Source organism: Cyprinodon tularosa, unplaced genomic scaffold (genome assembly GCF_016077235.1).
Source record: "Cyprinodon tularosa strain WSP-4 unplaced genomic scaffold, ASM1607723v1 ctg427, whole genome shotgun sequence".
Lineage (NCBI taxonomy): Eukaryota > Metazoa > Chordata > Actinopteri > Cyprinodontiformes > Cyprinodontidae > Cyprinodon > Cyprinodon tularosa.
In genome coordinates, this window is record NW_024039149.1 from 22793 (window position 1) to 42109 (window position 19317).

At 36.7% G+C, this 19317-nt stretch overlaps 1 protein-coding gene across 1 annotated transcript in view; it reads left to right on the forward strand.

Moving 5' to 3' along the window:
* Positions 1–3363: 3363 nt before the first annotated feature.
* adam19a (ADAM metallopeptidase domain 19a) overlaps positions 3364–19317 on the forward strand; it is a gene marked incomplete at its 5' end in the record, with an annotated part of 138998 nt that continues 123044 nt past the window's right edge. Inside the window, 2 exons of the mRNA XM_038299364.1 lie at positions 3364–3508; positions 14567–14643. Coding sequence (XP_038155292.1) covers positions 3364–3508; positions 14567–14643 — 222 coding nt within the window. The remainder of the gene's footprint in view (positions 3509–14566; positions 14644–19317) is intronic.

Here is a 19317-nt window from a genome sequence, read left to right on the forward strand (position 1 = left end):
GATCTGAGCCACACTTTCTTTCAGAGTGAGCTTGATCTTTTATTTTCCAGTTTTCTCTTTGGATCAGGGAAAAAAAGATATAATTGACAACCAAAACTTTTAAAATGACCAGAGCAACACGTCGTAGCTGCAAAGAACTTTGATCTGAAAACATTAAAGCCAGATTTCAATGAACTGTTTGAGTAGTTTTTCCTGGTAATAGACAGATGCTGATAAGCAGCAGGAAATGTTGAGCCTAGAAAACTGCAGAACGAGATTCTGCTGTCATGCTGCTCGGGACGAAGGCGCCAAGAATTTAGCTCTGGGAATATGTGGGAAATTTCAATTAAACTGGAGATGCAATCTTCAAATAAATGGGTTTATCTTTATCATTAATAAGTTGATCTGAAGATCTTTATTAATAAGATCATGGCCTAAAAATGAAATGTGTGCATTTTATGTTATTTCTGTCAGGCGTTCATACTGCTATGGCCCCTCTGGTGGGAAAGAAAAAAAATGTCTTCTGTCTTTAGACATGACAGGATTGTTTAACCTGCAGAAGAAAGGATTGCTGCGCTGCATTTATGTTCAGGTAAAAAATAGGAGACCCCACATTTATTCACATGAATTCATAAAGGACAGTATAGAGGGAAATTTTGACTATGACCTGGATGACTGACAATCTCCACCAGACCTGAGGGTTAGAAGTGATTCAGTTTATTTTTATTCTTCACCTTTATTACTGAGAATCTACACCAGTATCTACATCAATATTTACTAAATGTAAAAGAAAAAATGCCCACAGGCACAATGTCTCCTGATGTCACTCATTAAGGATGGATGAGCCTCTCCAAGCTCCACTGAAATATTTCTTTAAATCTCATTAGAACAATGATTCCTCACTGCAAAAACGATCTAGAAATAAATAAAAAATTCTTAAATTAATTGTATTTAACCTTAATTTAAGTAAAAAAATAAAAATAAAAATTTTTACTCTTAAAATAAGATAATTAGATAATACGCACTTGAAATAGGACAATGCAATGTATGTTTAAATGTAAATTGTCTCGTTCTGTTGGCAAACTGTTTCACTTCCCGCCTCAATTCAAAACAAAATGCAGTAATTTTAAGAAAAGATTAATTATTTAGATTTTTTTGCAATGCTATCAGTAAGATCTTGGGGAAACCGTTGACTCGTGTTTGCAACGGTTGCCTCCTGAGAAAAGGAAGCATCCATCTTCACTTGGCCTCTAAACAGCCTCATATGTAAGGAAGAAGTGAAGCTTCTTTCATTTCTGCAGACAAAGCTGCAGATAGGAAGCTACAGGATGTCTAATGGTGTGTTCAGACGGGGCCCCGTCTGGGCATCAAGGCTTCTGATTTACATGCACTGCAAAAAATGCACATCTAATTAAGCAATTTTTACTTGAAATAAGTGCATTTTTTCTCCAATTCAGTACGAAAGTGAGACACTTTGCCGATGGAGCAAGACAATTTACATTTAAAATAAGAAAACACAATTGCATTGTCTTATTTCAAGTTCATATTATCTAATTTTCTTATTTTAAGGGTAAATACACTAAATTTAAGAAATTTTTACTTAATTCTAGATCATTTTGCAGTGTGCACACTGAAAAAAAGTCATTTTTTTTCTTAAAATAAGTCAATTTTGTCTTGAATGGAGGAGGTAAGTGAGACACTTTGCTAATGGATAAGAACAATTTACATTTAAAATAGGTAGAAAACAACTGTAGTCTCTTATTTCAAGTGCATATTATCTTATTTTAAGAGTAAAAATACTCATTCAATTATCAAATCTACTTATTTACCTACTGAAATTAGGGGTAAATATACTTGATTTAAGAAATTTTTACTTATTTCTAGATGTGTTTATAGAGCAGTACGGTGGCCCTGAAGTGCAAACTGCAACTACAAATCTAAAAGTGCAACTACATTAAGGAAATCGCAACTACATAAAGCAAAGTGCAACTACATTAAGGAAAACACAACTACATAAAGCAAAGCGCAACTACATTAAGGAAAACAAAACTACATAAAGCAAAGCACAACTACATTAAGAAAAACAAAACTACATAAAGCAAAGCGCAACTACATTAAGAAAAACAAAACTACATAAAGCAAAGCGCAACTACATTAAGGAAAACACAACTACATAAAGCAAAGCGCAACTACATTAAGGAAAACACAACTACATAAAGCAAAGCGCAACTACATTAAGGAAAACACAACTACATAAAGCAAAGCGCAACTACATTAAGGAAAACACAACTACATAAAGCAAAGCGCAACTACATTAAGAAAAACAAAACTACATAAAGCAAAGCGCAACTACATTAAGGAAAACACAACTACATAAAGCAAAGCGCAACTACATTAAGAAAAACACAACTACATAAAGCAAAACGCAACTACATTAAGAAAAACAAAACTATATAAAGCAAAGCGCAACTACATTAAGGAAAACACAACTACATAAAGCAAAGCGCAACTACATTAAGGAAAACACAACTACATAAAGCAAAGCGCAACTACTTTAAGGAAAACAAAACTACATAAAGCAAAGCGCAACTACATTAAGAAAAACACAACTACATAAAGCAAAGCGCAACTACATTAAGAAAAACAAAACTACATAAAGCAAAGCGCAACTACATTAAGGAAAACACAACTACATAAAGCAAAGCGCAACTACATTAAGAAAAACACAACTACATAAAACAAAGCGCAACTACATTAAGGAAAACACAATGACATTAACCTACCGGAAAAGGTAGGTACCAGTGGGAAACATGAGCCATCGCTGATTGGAAGACGGCGCCGTTTGACCCTTGAACCGGAAGTTGCGTCGTCCTAATAGTCCAGCTTCTTTTACTCAGAAGCTGATCAAATATCGGGTTAAATATCGGTGGGGTGGCCGATGGCCGATATTCAGTTTTAAGGCCGATACAGGCTGATACCGATAGGGGGCCGATTATATCGTGCATCCCTAATTGTGATATATATTGCATATCGCGATTTAGCTAAAATAAATTGCGATATAAGATTTTCTTCATATCCCCCAGCTGTACATTAAATCTGTCCTGACTGTGAGTGAGGAGCAGGAAACAGCCTTTATTATTGTGCAGACAGCCACAGTCAGTCACTTGGCTTGCTAACAGCGTAATGTCATCAGCAAATGCGATTAGCTTAGCAGCCATTGCACTCGCTGTCTCAATGTTTTTGTCATGAAGAATCTGATGTAACCAGGTTGAGATGGAAAATTCAACTCTGTTTCTTTCACTGAAAAACAAACTGTTAAAAACTGATCCAAATGTTTCACATTCGTTTGTGTGTCCAACACTGTTTTCTGGTAACTGTGACCAGATTCTTGGCATTTTATTCACCCGTATTAATTCTCCAACATTGTCTCCTTTTTTCTCTTTTTAGTGAGCTTGTGGCTCCAGAGTTTACAGAGACGTACTACAACAACGATGGACAGCCTGTGACTGTGACCAATCACAATTACACAGTAGGTATCAAGCAATGGCAAATTGTGTCAACTGTTATGCTGTGGTGGTTGAAACCTTTGCAAAAAAAAAAAAGGTATATATAAAAAAAATGTTTTAAATGTGAACAACATTGAACTATTACAACTATAGCAGAAAGGCACATTTGTTATTAGACAACATTCTGGTCAACCGCTTGATTTAGTGTTTTCTGCTGAGATTGTAAACATTTTCTAGCTCAATTGTTTGTTTGTTTTTTTATTAATAACCAAAAAAATAACATTAAGACAGCTAGTTCTTCATTAGTTTTTATTATATAGACAAACCGTTTCTCAATCTGTGTACTTGTGCGTTCTAATGTCCTCGTGAAACGTCATCAGCCTCAGCCCTAGCACTGTTCTAACTCACAAGAACAGCAGACTGAGAACGGACAAAGTCCCCGGATATAGTTCTGGCCCCTCCCTCTTTACCCAGCATGCATCAGAGCAGACTTGTCCATTCGAGGCTGACAGCTGTCCCAGCATGCACTGCGGCAGCAGCTTCCAGGTTGGCGCTCAGAGAGCTCAGAGTATTAAGTTGAAAGTTCTCTTTTCTGTTGCTGTTGTTAAATAAAAGTACATTTTAAGATCAATATTTTACTTTAAGCTTCACTATATGGAAGATTTACTGATTTAGTGCGGAATCTTTAAAATGTTCTGAAGTTGAGCGGACCGCGTCAACCTGCGGGCCTCTAAGGCTAACGTTAGCCCGTCTGCAGCAGCCAGGGCTAACGTTAGCCCGTCTGCAGCAGCCAGGGCTAACGTTAGCCCGTCTGCAGCATCCAGGGCTAACGTTGGCCCGTCTCTCTGCATAGCTGTGTGTGAAGTGGCTCTGACTTAGAAGGAAGTACTTTGCTTCAAGACTCAGATTGCTTCTACTTTTGGCTACTTTAGATCGCCAATGAAATGTAATATAAAAGCAAATATGAGTAATAATGTGTTGAGACTCCAAAAGACGTTTGATCCTTAAGAAAGCAGTGTTGTGTTTGCGGCACTAGTGGCTCTGTGGAGTAAAAAATGAGCACTGAGAGTTGATATCCAAGGAAGAAAGGTTTTATTTTACTCTGCAAAGGAGAATGGCACAAACCAGCTGGATACAGCTCTGAATGCGATTCTGAGGCTGGAGCATCCAACGCCTGAATATAAGAAGATTCCACACACACACACACATTAACATTTCCCAGGAGAAACACTTTTATTTATCACAGGACAGAGATTTGTTTCAGATAACAGGTTTCCATTCACCCCAAGTCATAAGAATCTTGAACACAATAAGGACATGCTTTCTCACTTTCTCACAAGGAAAACATATGACTCTACAGCTCGTTTTTGCAAAGTAGGCTGACAGGAAAGGGGGTACAAGAGAGGGGGACAGACATGCAGCGAAGGACAACAGGACGGATTCAAACCCGGGTCGGCCGCGTCGAGGACTAAAGGGCTGGTTTTACTCCTGCAGCAGTGTGTCGCAGTTTTTGATTTATGCCCAATATTGAAGCGCTGTCTGCGCTGTTATTCCACGCCACAACACAAGAGGGACCATTAGGAACTATCTGTGGGTCTAGATAAGGCCGAGGCGTGATGAAGTGGGGGCAAGTTTGTGCGACAACGGAGGGACATTAGGGCCAAAAAGAGCGGGGATCCAGGTAGAAAAAGATTCCCAGCGTTCCCGCGCACCTCGCTCCTCTAGCTGGTGCATCTTGACGAGTCTTTACCACAATGGCTGTCATATAATCAAAACAAGCCGGTAAAGAACCAAACAGGAAATATGTATAGTGTAAAGTGGATGTAGATTTGACCAATCAGAGGCCTCCTGTCTGCGGTCACCTATACAATTTGGGAGAGGTGCACCAGAGTGTCTGCAGAACGGGGGGGGCACATATCTGCGTTAACTGCGACACACGCAGACGACTTGGTTTCTGAGCATAAATCAGCCTTTACGCTGGAATAGGTCACTAGTTGTTAGGATTGGTGCCATAATACTCCCTGTACCTTATGTCTACATGTGCATTAAATCTGCCCTGACTGAGGAGCAGGAAACAGCCTCTGTTATTGTTAAACAACTGTGCAGGCAGCCACAGTCAATCACTTAGCTTGCTAACAGCTTAATGTCATCAGCAAATGTGATTAGCTTAGCAGGCATTGCACTCACTGTTTTTGTCATGACGAATCTGATATAACTAGGTGTAGATGGAAAATTATCTGCGTTAACTGCGACACACATGCAGACGACCTGGTTTCTGAGTATGAATCAGCCTTAAAGTCGTAGGGAAGCGGCTGTTCCAACGTTGCATTTCTGAATTCTCCCAGTGGTGCCTGACTTTACACGAGTGAATAAAGTGAATGTGATTGGTCGATTATCAAGGGGGCGGGATTGTTGTGGCGGAAGGTTTGCAAGCAAATTTGGTTGTGGCCGGTTTGTGGGAAGCATCTTGCTAACCAGTTAGCAACTTAGTGCTAGCAGGTTCCCAATGGGAAATTCCATTGGGACCAAGTAGCACTAAATTGGTGACTTAGAAACGACGCTGTCAAGGAACGCTATGGACAGCGGAAACATGCAAGAGGAGGAGAGTTTAGTGTCGGAGGTCGTGGATGAGTCTCCTCCGTCATCCATTTTTTATTTAGAGGAGGAAAGCGGGGACGAAGATGTTGTGGAAGAGGACGCCAGGGCGGCAGAAGCTTGGTTTGGTGTAGAAGGCTTCCAGCCGTACATGTTTGAGCCCTTGCCTCGCAACGCTGCCAGTTCTGTTAGCTCTACGCCTGCCGAAGACACAGACGTCCATCCCCGTGAACACTGGGACGCAACTCAATGGGAAAGGAAAGGATTCTGATTTCAATCGTTGCGTATATTAGCTGCGACACATGAATCAAGATGCTATGACCGAAAAAATTTTGATGACCGTTGATACATGATTGGCCGAATTTGGATGTACAAGCTGACGTAGAACTAACTTGCCTGCATAAGATAATGAAAATAAAACACATATAAAGGATTTTTTTTTTTATAGAAACTTTCTTACTTTTGGGACAATATATTCTGACAAACAGTACATTTAAATACATGTTTAAGACAATGATTTGAAATTGAAATATGATTTCCCTACGACTTTAAGGCCTTTGTACATGGGTCGTGAACGCTACCCACTGCGCCACGCATCACGCCCGCAATACAGTTTGTCCGAGTGACTTGCAATATATATTGTGTCACGATTTGGTGTTGGATTGAGGACCCAAAAGCAGAGGCAAGTAGGCAGAGGTGAATTTAGGTGGGTTTAATGAGGTTCACAGGTACAGAGGCAGGAATCAAAAAATCCAACAAAATTAACAAACAAACCAGAACCAAGGAGACATCAGGGGAAACCAAACTCTAGGAGCCAGGGAGAGACGAGGTAAGCAGACAGACGTTAGACGAGGATCCAGCAAACCGGAACTGAAGAGGGAGGGCTTTTAAAGGTGACAGAGACAAAGAGGGCTAACGAGGGGATTGGAAACAGGTGAGGACAGAGCAGAAAACAGAGCAAGGGAAAGAGGACACAAGAGGGCAGCAGAGGACAACAAATGGAAAACCTGGAAAACAGGAACTAATAAGAAAACAACAAAATAATAATTAAACACTAAAACAAGGAGCAAAGTAAAACTGAATACTCTAAATAAACATAACAAAACCAAGACTGTGACATATTGACGTCATAAGAAGGGGCATGGCCCCAAGATGACCTGTTACCTACGACGATGTTTGCATATTTAAATGGACAAAAGTTTTCATAACAAATGGCCATGTGGAATAAAAATGGTCATTTAGATGAAGTATACACTTTCCCGATAGTGAGCTGGGACTCTAGGCTGGCCTGAAAAAGAGATTAATAAATTAGCCAGCCGGCCATCCGCCTAGTTTAATCCTTTTCACAGCAGCCAGTCATCTTAAACCACTAGATAATGGAGTTAACCAAGCCCTAAATGATAACACCTATTTTCACAAAAAAGCAAAGAGATCTAAAGAAGGAAAAAGGTCACGGTTCTAATGTCATTAAATCCATTTTTGCGGTTGGTCCATCTCTGCACATAAAAAGGTGTCTTCCATGCTGGAGTCTCATACAAATGACAGGTATTTCCAACCTCACAAGTGCTCCAGGACATTATCCATATTACATCCTGTTCAAGAAATGAGATTAATTACTGCGGTCTGGCGAGGAGAGTTCTCACTGACAACTTATTGGTGCGTTGGCTCCAGCGGACCCCTCGCTGCTGCTCGCTGTTTAAATGAAATACCTCATTTCACGCTCCAGTGAGCTGACAGGGACTGTTTGAACGAACAAAAACCAACATGCTGACATTATTTCATTCTTGAGGTGGAAAACCCTCCTTCAATATTAAAAGGGGGTCTTTAGGCCTAAAGGGAGAATTCATGAAAGGTGTCATATCTTGGTGCTTGAAAGGGTGAAAGTTTTAATTTATTTCCTGCTAGTGTCAGATTGCTTCAGTTACCAGAACGAGAGCGGCATTGTCACATCTTTTGTGTCTTTAATTTGATTCTTGAATGAAATATCTCTGAATTTCTAAGTCGTGATTTATCTTTCCCACTGTTCATTAGGAGAGAAATGAAAGACGGAGTACCTGTAACTCTTCTGGCTTTCCTTCCACAAAGACATGGAGATCACAGTAACCTAATTTCACTTTTCAAGGGTTTCCTTTGTTTCTCGTCCGTTTCTTCATTCGTTTCAGGTTATTATTTATGCTGCTGTTTTAGCCCACTTCATGTCAGAAAGGTTTTGCATAAGTGATACCTTGATTGTACAGGTAGCTACAGCAAGTGGAGCGTAAAGTTAGAATTCCGCCAATAGGGAACATGATAAATTCTCATACGGGCAATTTTATATAAGACACTCACACACACAAACTATGGAGGATAAAAAGTGCCAAAATTAAATAAATAAATACAGCATTAAATAAATAATTAAATGTGTTAATAATTAATTAAATGTGGAATTAAATAAATAAATGTGTCATTCATTAATTAAAACCACGTCACTAATATAAAGTGCCACAATTAAATAAATAAATACGGCGATAAACAATTAATTAAATGTGGAATTCCTTAAATAAATAAGGAATTAAATATATAAATGTGTCATTAATTTAATACGTCTTCATTTTATTAAAAAAATATATATAATTATTTCAGTGTGCATTTAATTATTTCATGGTCCTGTGTCGCAGTGCATCGAAACCATTAAAAGAATCTGTCAAACTCACCCATCAAAGTTAGGGGGTGGGGTTAACGCGAATCGAGTCTCTGTAATCGATTTGCTTCGCCTTAATGTGCAGGGTGACCAATCAGGTGTTAGATAACCGCCCCCTAACTTTGATGGGTGAGTTTGACAGATTCTTTTAATGGTTTCGATGCACTGCGACACAGGACCATGAAATAATTATATATATATATATTTTTTATAAAATTAAGACATATTTTATTAAATTAATTACACATTTCTATATTTAATTCCTTATTTATTTATTTAATTCCACATTTAATTAATTATTGACACATTCATAGGCGGATCTACTGGGGTGGCAAATGCCTCCCTAAATGACAGCCTTGCCACCCCTGCTGCCACCCCAGTTGGCGGTAGGGATGGTGAGGCTTAAAAATTATGGATAATTTGAGAATTACGACCGCTAATTTTTAATGTCGGACTGCAGTGAATGCAGCACGAGATGACGCGAGAGCGACTGAGACTAATTGTTTTGAAAACCGAATGGGGCAAAGCGAGGGAGCCAGGGGTGATGGGGAGAGGAGACACGGGATGAAACAGGTAAAAATTGATTAACTATCTATCGAGAAATGAAATCATAATGAAAGCTCAATGTTGCTAGCATAGCTGCAATGCTGATTTTGAGATGATAAAAATCAGGTTGCAGAACGTTATTTCTCCAACTATGATGTTAGTTAGGCCTGACGTCTCAGGCTCAGAAAGACATATTTGCGGTCAACTATGACAGAAAAGAGACGATCAAGTTTGGTTGTACTCAAATCAAAACGCACAAAGGCTTTGGATCTAGATAAAGTTGTGAAGCGTTTTGCTGAGCAACATGGAAATCACTGCATTCAGCTGTTATAGTCATGGTAACTTTATGTTCTGCTCTCTGGTGAGCCTTTACACAGCTGTTACATTTTGTTTTGGCACCTGAGAAAATCTGATATTTCCTTTAATAAAACCAAAAGTGTTAAAAGTTAAAAATGTGATACTGGTGTGAATCCTGCTTAATATGAAGCATTGTTGTTGTTTCTTTTTTTGTAAATATAATATGAAACTATCCAGAAATGACCTGTATGAACCTAATCACAAGCAAAATGTATTTTTATGTTGCTTCTTTTCAGATTTGTGGAGATTTTGATGTAACATACAGAACCCGCCTTTTTGTTGATTTGTTGATACAGCAGTATGGAGGACCAACTCTGCCATATTTAAAAATAAATACAGAAATAAATAAATGCTCAATAAATAAATAAGCATACAATTAATTGCCACCAAAAATACAAACAACAAATAAATGTAAGTAGAAATTAAATTATACAGCTAGTCATAAAGGTATATAACTCTTTTAATTGGCTTCTTTATTTCTTTGCCTTTTTAATATTTACCTTATTTATTTTTTTGTCATTTATTTTCTTCAACTTCATTTTTTAATTACTTATATTTTTAAGTATTTATTTATGTGCATGTTATCATATTTTTGTCTGTTTTATTCTTCCTTTGTATTTTTTTACCCTAGTTATTTCTTCGCTGCTATTTCTTTCTGCCTGCCATTTTAACATTTCTGCCTGCCATTATAATATAATTTCTAATTACATTTATTTGTTGATTGTATTTTTGGTGGCAATTAATTGTATGCTTATTTATTTATTGAGCATTTATTTATTTCTGTATTTATTTTTAAATATGGCAGAGTTGGTCCTCCATATACAGCTCTATCTACAGCATATTTACATGCATGAAATGTCCCTTTCATGTTGCCTTAACTGCTGTATGTCAAGTTACTGAGGAACAAATGGGGTAAATGTGTGTTCGGAGGAAACCATACATGGATGTCCAGTACCTTGTTCGGGTGCCTTGACCCATTTATTTCTACTGTGTAGTTCTGCTCACTTTAGTACAGCTCAGTCCATAGATCTCTGATAGGTAACTTTTTCTTTCTATAGTTTCTTCTTGTGCAAATGCTGCAAAGCTGCCTCTCTGACAGTCAATCTCACACATCTGCGACTCAGCACCTGTGTCTTACCTTAATACCTTTCCTGTCTTAAGGCCCCTCTAGAAGTAATGTTATCATTCTTCTATCTCCTATTAAGTGAGATCACATTGTACGATGTATTTCTAATAAGAACTGTTTCACATGAAACACTAGTACTGTACATACTATTCTCACCAAACTGTGATGACTGTGATTAAATTCAGTGTAAACAAATGCCATATGTTGCCACCCCTAAAAAATTCCTGCCCCCCTCTTGCCACCCCATAAATATTTTTCTAGATCCGCCCCTGGACACATTTAATGATTTATTTAATGCTGTATTTATTAATTTCATTTTGGCACTTTTTATCCTCCATAGAAAACAGATCTCCACTTGCATTTTTAATGGTTCAGTTCTCTTGAAACATTACTGTTTTCTTCCTAGTTGTGGGTAGGGGTTTGGGTAAAAATCAATTTGGCAATATATCATATAATGGGACATTTGTGTCTTTATTATTCAATGAAAAAAGTAGTTGCTTCAAACAAACAAACAACAGAATCAATTTAAAAAAGTAACTTCAATGAAAAGATAAACGTTTTCAATCATAGAAAATAGTTTTTGAATGCAAATAAAATATTTGAGACTCAAAAAATTGCATTTGATCAGTTTTTGTTTTTTATTGTTGAAAATTTTCTCTTTGGTTGAAGGGATCTATTTAGTGTTTGGGCCATACATGGGTAGGACATTTGTGTCTTAATCATTCAATTCCCAAAAAGTTGTTTCAATCAAAAAAAATTAATAAAAGAAAAACTGTGCAAATGCAAAAAGTTAAAAAAATTAAGTTAAAAAAATTTGAAGTACAAATTTTTTTGATTGAATAATTTTAACACAAACGTTCCTGCTGCTGTGAAGCACGATTCTCCTAGCCTCGTGAGACCATCCTGATCTCGTGAGCTTTCAAGGTTTCACTCGCTAATCAGTCTGGAGACTCTCCGTTAAAGAAAAATTGGAGCCGTTCACCAAACGAACGTCCAATCAGCGTTGGCTTTGAGGCGGGTTGAGGTGTGACGCAACGAGAAGCGCGACAGCTCAGTCTAAAGAACACGGCGGCTTCAGCCGATGAAACTAGCGTTAGCGTGGCTATCGAGCAAGTTTTATCAGAATTACAGAGTATTTCTTCACTGAAAGAAGAGCAAAACACTGCTCTGGAGGCTTTTCTCAGAGGAAAAGATGTTTTTGCTCTTCTCCCGACTGGTTTCGGCAAGAGTTTGATCTATCAATTGGCTCCTCTTCGTCGTCGCTCAGTTAGCACGTCATATGCTTCGTTGATCTGATTGGTTTATTTGGCCCGTCTATCACCAACATAGGCCAATCAGCTAACCAGTATTTTCGCCCCTTCCCAAACAAACTTCAACGGAAGGTTTCCAGATGGATATGCGGAGCAAATCCATGTGGCGGAGTCAGGTTAGGATTCTCCACCATGAACTTGCTTCGTGCTTGAACGTGCTTGAGAATGGCTTAGTCTCCGTTTAAACCCAGGTTTAAAGCCTTGCAGGGCAGCCTAAAGCCCGCTGCCAACATTAAGACAGGAAAAAGAAAGGATGGTCAGTTCAGGTGTTTAATAAAATATGGGAATCGGGAAATGGTTTATAAACCAAACTGAAAGATTGTTGTTCTCTACTTCAAAAAACACTTTAGATTTTAATTTAGATAAAATTATTATAATTTTTTATATTTTTTTCTTTGAAAATTGAGTGTATAACATGGATGCATAAAAAACTCATTTTATTTCAGTGTTGAATTCTGTTTAAATTAACAGATTATAATTAAAATGTGTCTGAACCTTTACTGGTTGATGATTTACTTTATTTGGACCTCTCTGATTTTTCTACAGGTTAGCCCCAGCCAGCCGTAGCCTCTTCCTTCTCAATCTCCCTGGCGAGCTTAGCTGATATACCTCTTCATGGCCGCCCCTAGCCTATCCCTTTAACTTTAGTGGAGCGGTCTGCTGCGATCTACCGCTGTGCTCCTACAGTTAGCCTCTATAGCTAGCCCCTACCAGCCATATCCTCTCCTTGCTCTGACAGTTTCCCCCTTTGGGCTTCTCCAATCTCCCGCTGTGCTGCGTCCCCCAATGCTCAAGCTGAAGCCAGCTTCCCTGAGCTTAGATCGCCCACGAGTTCCTGCTTGGCCCTCCGTCTTTTATTGTATGATTGGCTGTTGCTCCTTGGAAGCTCGCTTTACAAACACCTGATGCTCCACTGAATCGGGTCTGTGAAAGGTCACGTAGGAAGATGAGTGAGGTGAGGGAGTCTGCGGCTCTAAATTAGGCATTCTTTCTTCATAATCTAGTAGAGTTGTAATAGCAGGTGTGTTAATCTAAGAATTGGTGCCAAATGTTAATGTGAGTTAAATTCAAAGAGTTGTGTAACATCCCTCCTAAAACACCTTCACTGGATCCATAAAGCAGCAGATCCACTTCAAGATTCTCCACCGCTTTATAAACCCCTTAACCTTGTAAAGTATATTTGTTTTATTAAAAGTGCTGCTAAATCAAACATATTATTGTTATATATTATTATTATCATCAAAAAGGGGAAAACGACAATGTATGAATATGATTTTTTTAATGTTGGGATTTTGTCCGATATCCGATATTTTAAAACTCATGTAGCCGATAACCGATATCGATACCGATGTTAAAGCTGGACAAAAATAAGTAGTCATTGAAAATAGCAGTTTTGTTATCCATTTCTGACACTTTGAAAAATAATATACTCAAATATATTTTCATATGCTGATATCAAATTGATTTTTAAAAACGCGGTATCGATCTATTTTACTTTCAAAATCTCGTGAAATTTAATCGTTCTGTTACAAACTCTCGTGATATTTTGCAAATTCTTGTGAGATTTTGTTAGTAAAATAGATCGATACCGCGTCAATATATCAACATATAAAAATAGGGCAACATTTTGTGAATTTTCGGGGGATTTTGTAGCATAACGATGACATATAGCAATATTTCATTAGTAAAACAGATTGATATGGTGTTTTTAAATGGCAATATATCAGCATATGAAGATATTGGGATATTTTAATGGATCAATATTTTTTCCCTCGTCTTTAGAAGTTTTTAAGTCTGTAAAAAAGAAGTTTTTGAGGAAGAAACAGAAGTAGTATTAATTTTTTTTTTTAGACTTTAGAAACTCAGAAGCTGATCAAATATCGGGTTAAATATCGGTGGGGAGGCCGATGTCCCATATTCAGTTTTAAGGCCGATACCGATAGGGGGCCGATTATATCGTGCATCCCTAGTTTTTATATTTTATCCCACTTTTTATCACGCAATATGCAATCCTCGTCTCTGCGATTCTGTGTTAAAGTTGAAACATAGACTCACAAATTTTATAATCCAACATTTTTAATTGACGTTGTGAGCACATCGGAGCAAACTGCAGCGGAGTGAAATCCTTTTTGAAAATTGAAATTGAAAACCGCTCTGCGCTCCACCATGCTTTCTCCGCTCGCTCCACGCTCCGCTCACATGCTCTGATTGTGAGTTTAAATAGGTGGTGAAATGAAACCAAAGAATCTTGGTTCATTGCTGATAATTCATCATTTAGGTCCTTTTTCACATTGAGGCAGGTTGGTTTGTTTTGTGCTTATTTATAAATGTTGAATGGAATGTGTTAGGTATTTTTCAAAGCTGTGGATGAGAGCTTTAATGTTCTCCTGTTTTGCTGTGTTATAATTATACAACCACCAGTCAAATCAAGGAAGGAATTGCTGATCTAAATGCTTTTCTCTTTCAGAATCACTGCTTCTACCACGGCCATGTGAGAGGGCATCCAGGTTCCTGGGTGGCTCTCAGCACCTGTTCAGGAATAAGGTACGATCCACACACAGCACTGTTTACGCTACATGTATGTGTTCATTTTTATGAAGGGAGATTTGTTTCTTTATTATTCAATAAAAAAAAAGGTTGCTTCAATTAAAAAAATCTTTTCAATGAAAGAAAAAAAGTATTTGAATGCAAAAATATATTTGAGACTCAAATACATTTGAACACTGCTTTTCTTTGATTGAAAATGTTTTATTTGATAGAAGTGTTTTTTGTTTAAAGCAACTTTTTCAATTTAAGTAACATTGTTTTTTGATTGGACATTATAATGGGACATTTGTGTCTTTAGTCTTCAATCAAAAAAGAAGTTGCTTCAAACAAACAAACAAACAACAGAATTAATAAAAAAAAGTAACTTCAATGAAAAGATAAACGTTTTCAATCATAGAAAATAGGTTTTGAATGTAAATAAAATATTTGAGACTCAAAAAATAGCATTTAAACACTTTTTTTTATCGTTGAAAATGTTCTCTTTGGTTGAAGGGATCTATTTAGTGTTTGTTTCAATCAAAAAAAAAAAAAAACAATCAAAGAAAAAACTGCAAATGCAAAAAAAAAAAATACCATATGAATAAATTTTTTTTTTTTTTTTTTTTCAAAGTGAAAAAAAAAAATTCAAATTGTTTTATTTGAATAAATTTTTTTTTTGAAGAGCAAAAAGTTTTGAAGTTCAATTTTTTTTTATTGAATAATTTTGACAGAAACGTTCCGCAGTGGGCGGGTGCTTCTCTATTGGTCAGACATGTTTGATTGACAAGTGTCTACACTTTCCCTGTCTTTCTTTCAGCAGACAACTGTATTGAATTAGAAATTTGAAACATTTCTTCACCCAAAAAGATTTTGAGTAGCTGTGCTTTTATTTTTATTTTTTTTTATTTATATATATTTTTTCATATTTTATATTCTCAAATTTTTCTTGTTTTTTTTTTTTTTTTTCAAATGAATAATTCATATTTTATTTTCTCAAACATATTTTTTTCCAAAAAAAATCAAACTTTGTTTTATAGATTTGTTAATATTTCAATTTTAATATTACTAATGTTGTTTTTTTTTTGCCTTTTTATTTTATTCTAAAAAAATACATGAAAATGAAGGAAATATAGAAACAGGATCAGTCAGTTGAAGAGCAAACAACAGAATCAATAGAAAAAAAGTAACTTCAATGAAAAGATAAACGTTTTCAATCATAGAAAATAGTTTTTGAATGTAAATAAAATATTTGAGACTGAAAAAATTGCATTTAAACACTTTTTTTTATATTGTTTAAAATGTTCTCTTTGGTTGAAGGGATCTATTTAGTGTTTGGGCCATAAAAGTTGTTTCAATCAAAAAAAAAAAAAAAAAAAACTCAAAGAAAAAAACTGTGCAAATGCAAAAACAAAACAAACAAAAAAAATACATACCCTATGAATAAATTGTTTTATTTTATTTTTTTTTTGGTTGTTTTTTTTTTGTCAAAGTTTTTCCAAAGTTTGAATCAAAATTTTTTTGAAGAGCAAAAAAGTTTTGAAGTTAAATTTTTTTGATTGAATAATTTTGACAGAAACGTTCCGCAGTGGGCGGGTGCTTCTCTATTGGTCAGACATGTTTGATTGACAAGTGTCTACACTTTCCCTGTGTTTTTTTCAGCAGACAACTGTATTGAATTATAAATTTGAAACATTTCTTCACCAAAAAAGTTTTGAGTAGCTGTGCTTTTATTTTTATTTATTTTTTTATATATATATATATATTAGTGCTGTCAAACTATTAAAAATTTCAATAGCGATTAATCGCATATTATCAACAGTTAACTCGAGATTAATCGCATATTTTATCTTTTTCTTTTATTTATTTTATTTGGCCATTTAAAAATGCAATTGTGCAATAATGTAAAAAACACATGCTTATACAAAAAAATTTTTTTATTAGCATAATTTTTCAAGAACTTTTAAGAAACTAGAATAAAAATATCCTGGTTTAAATTCTAAATTTTAAATTAGGCGTTATGCTTCCATTAAAACTTTACAAAACTACAGAACAGTAAACAGTACTTCAAAGTACTCCGTAGGCTTACGTTTTTTCTCAAACATAGGACAAAAATAAAGATGTTAAAATAAAGTGCACATTCCGTTATGAAATACAGACTTAATTAAAATGAAATGAATTTACTCACAAAAATAATAAATAAATCAGACGAAATTGCAATAACTGGGCTTTGCAGGCATCTCAACAACATAGCATTTTACATGTAGAACATTTTCAAAATGCTTTAATATTCCTTTGGTCTGTACAGGAGCTGCAGCAGCAGTGCAGTCCACGTTCATTTCTTTGTCTTGTTGGCACTAAGCCAGTGAGACGCTCGTTTCTTCTGGACAACATAGAGAGACGACTTGGGTTTTGTCAAGAGAACCTTCTGGCATAACTTAAAAAAGAAACGTATCATTCAGGATACCTTGTCTGCCGGCCATTTTTGCTCATTCAAAGCACGGGTCTGTTATGCTGCGGACTCTCCCGCAAACTTAGCGTTCCTGAAGCTACGGAAAGCGCCGAGGGTAAAACAAACAGTACAGCGAGCGCTGCGGAAAAATAAAGAACACAAGCGAACGGTGCGTTTGTTTTGATGCACGATCAACGTGCGTTAAAAAAAATGTCGGCGTTATAGTCTAAAGCAGTTAACCCGTTAAATTTTCTAAAATTTTTCTTGTTTTTTTTATCTTCAAATGAATAATTCATATTTTATCTTCTCAAACATATTTTTTTACAAAAAAATCCAACTTTGTTTTATAGATTTGTTAATATTACTAATGTTATAATTGCATTTTTTTTTTTTTGCCTTTTTATTTTATTTGAAAAAATACATGAAAATGAAGGAAATATAGAAACAGGAACAGTTAGTTAACATGAGCAACATGTGATTATGTAAATAAAGTTCTTTCCCTCTAAAATCTCAGAAGCGTCAGAATGACGGCGTTGGGAGTTCTAGTGTTAAAGCTGTTTTTGTGGATTTAAAAAGCTCCCTGTTTGATGGAGGGAGGTTTGGGTGCTGACAAATGCGTCGGCACTCTTTAGGCTCTTTGTGCGGCGCTGGGAAGGTAGCCAGATGCTGTCTGCTGACAGCAGCTTTGATGGGAACACTGCAGAGATGGAAGTGAAAAGAGCTCCAGGAGCCGGCAGAATGCTAATGCTTTTTTAAATGTCCACTCAGTCACACAGCTGTGGAAATAAAAACCAACCACAGCTAATTTGCTGGCAGATCTAAAGAGCTGAAAGGAATTTCATGAAGCCAGTAAATATTATTTGGTTTTCTGGCTACGGAAAGGCCAGAAAATGCTAAATTAAACAAGAAAAAAACTTGTTTTATAGCGTAACTGTAACGCTATAGCGTAACTTTTATAACTGGTATAGAAACATTTTGTAAAGTCGTCACCATAACTATATCTTAATTTTTTTTTTCTATTCACAGCTTGTTTTTCTGACGTTTAAATCAAACTGTTCTGATTAACACTTTATTTGGCCTTCAGGTCTCGTTCTACATGAAGGAGGTAATTCAGAAACTCATGCTTCAACGTTTTAACGAATAAAAGCAAAGGTTGTTTTTTATCAGCTAATTAAGGGTGTAAATCACAACCATCATGGCGATTCGATTCAGTATCAATTTCCTGACCCAACGATTGGATTATTTTCGATACTCAAGAATACACCACGATACGATTCGATTAATCGGTTCTTTTTTTTTTTTTACACCTTACAGGCTAAACAAAGCTTCAAGATTGAAATAAATCAATGAAAGCTGTAATATCGTTATGCATTTTTTTTTTTTTTAGAAACAACAGCAAATAACAGAAGTAGAAAAGTTGCATCAAAAAATACTGCAAAAAAAAACTGCAAAAATCCTGCAGTGCAATGAGTTCAATGCAATACCTCGGCTCCAGAGGCTCCGCCCCCTCCACAGACGCTCCGCTGCTCCTCTCCCAGATTGTAGCTGACCGCAGACAGGAGGCCGGCTTGTTTTCTTTTTATGACCGAAATTGCGGAAAACAACTCGTGAAGTTTGACCCGCTAGAAGAGCGAGGTGCGCGAGAACGCTGGGACCCTTTTTCCACCTTGATCTCCGCTCTTTTTGGCCCTCATGTCCCTTCGTCGGCGGACTAAACTCGCCCCCACTTCCTCGCCGCCTCGGCCGTATCTAGACCCACAGCGTGTAGCACAGACCACGCTTCAATATTGAGCATAATTTAAAAATGTCTGCATCAAGCTCACTGCAACACACTGCTGTAAGAGTATAACCAGGAAGCGAGGCAGGAGGGCAAAATAGGTTTAGCGCCACCGCAGCACGGGAGGAGAATTACGCCCAGGAGCAAATGGATAAAAATAGACCGGAGAAAAAAACAAACATGAATGGATTCTTTTGCGGACGTGTCGATGCATCGGATCGTCAGCTGTTGGATCGATGCATCGATACAAAACGATTATTATTTACATCCCTACAGCTAATGAGATCATAATTGAACTCAAATAGTCATTTCTTAGCGTAAAATAATCCGAAATAACATCTTTTACAGCCTGAAAGTTCATTTTTCATCCGTCTGTTTTAAACATAGCCTGATTCACCTCTACTTACTGCACAGGTTGCATTTGTCCCCAAAATAAAACCTCTCAATCCGTACCCACGTGTTGTAA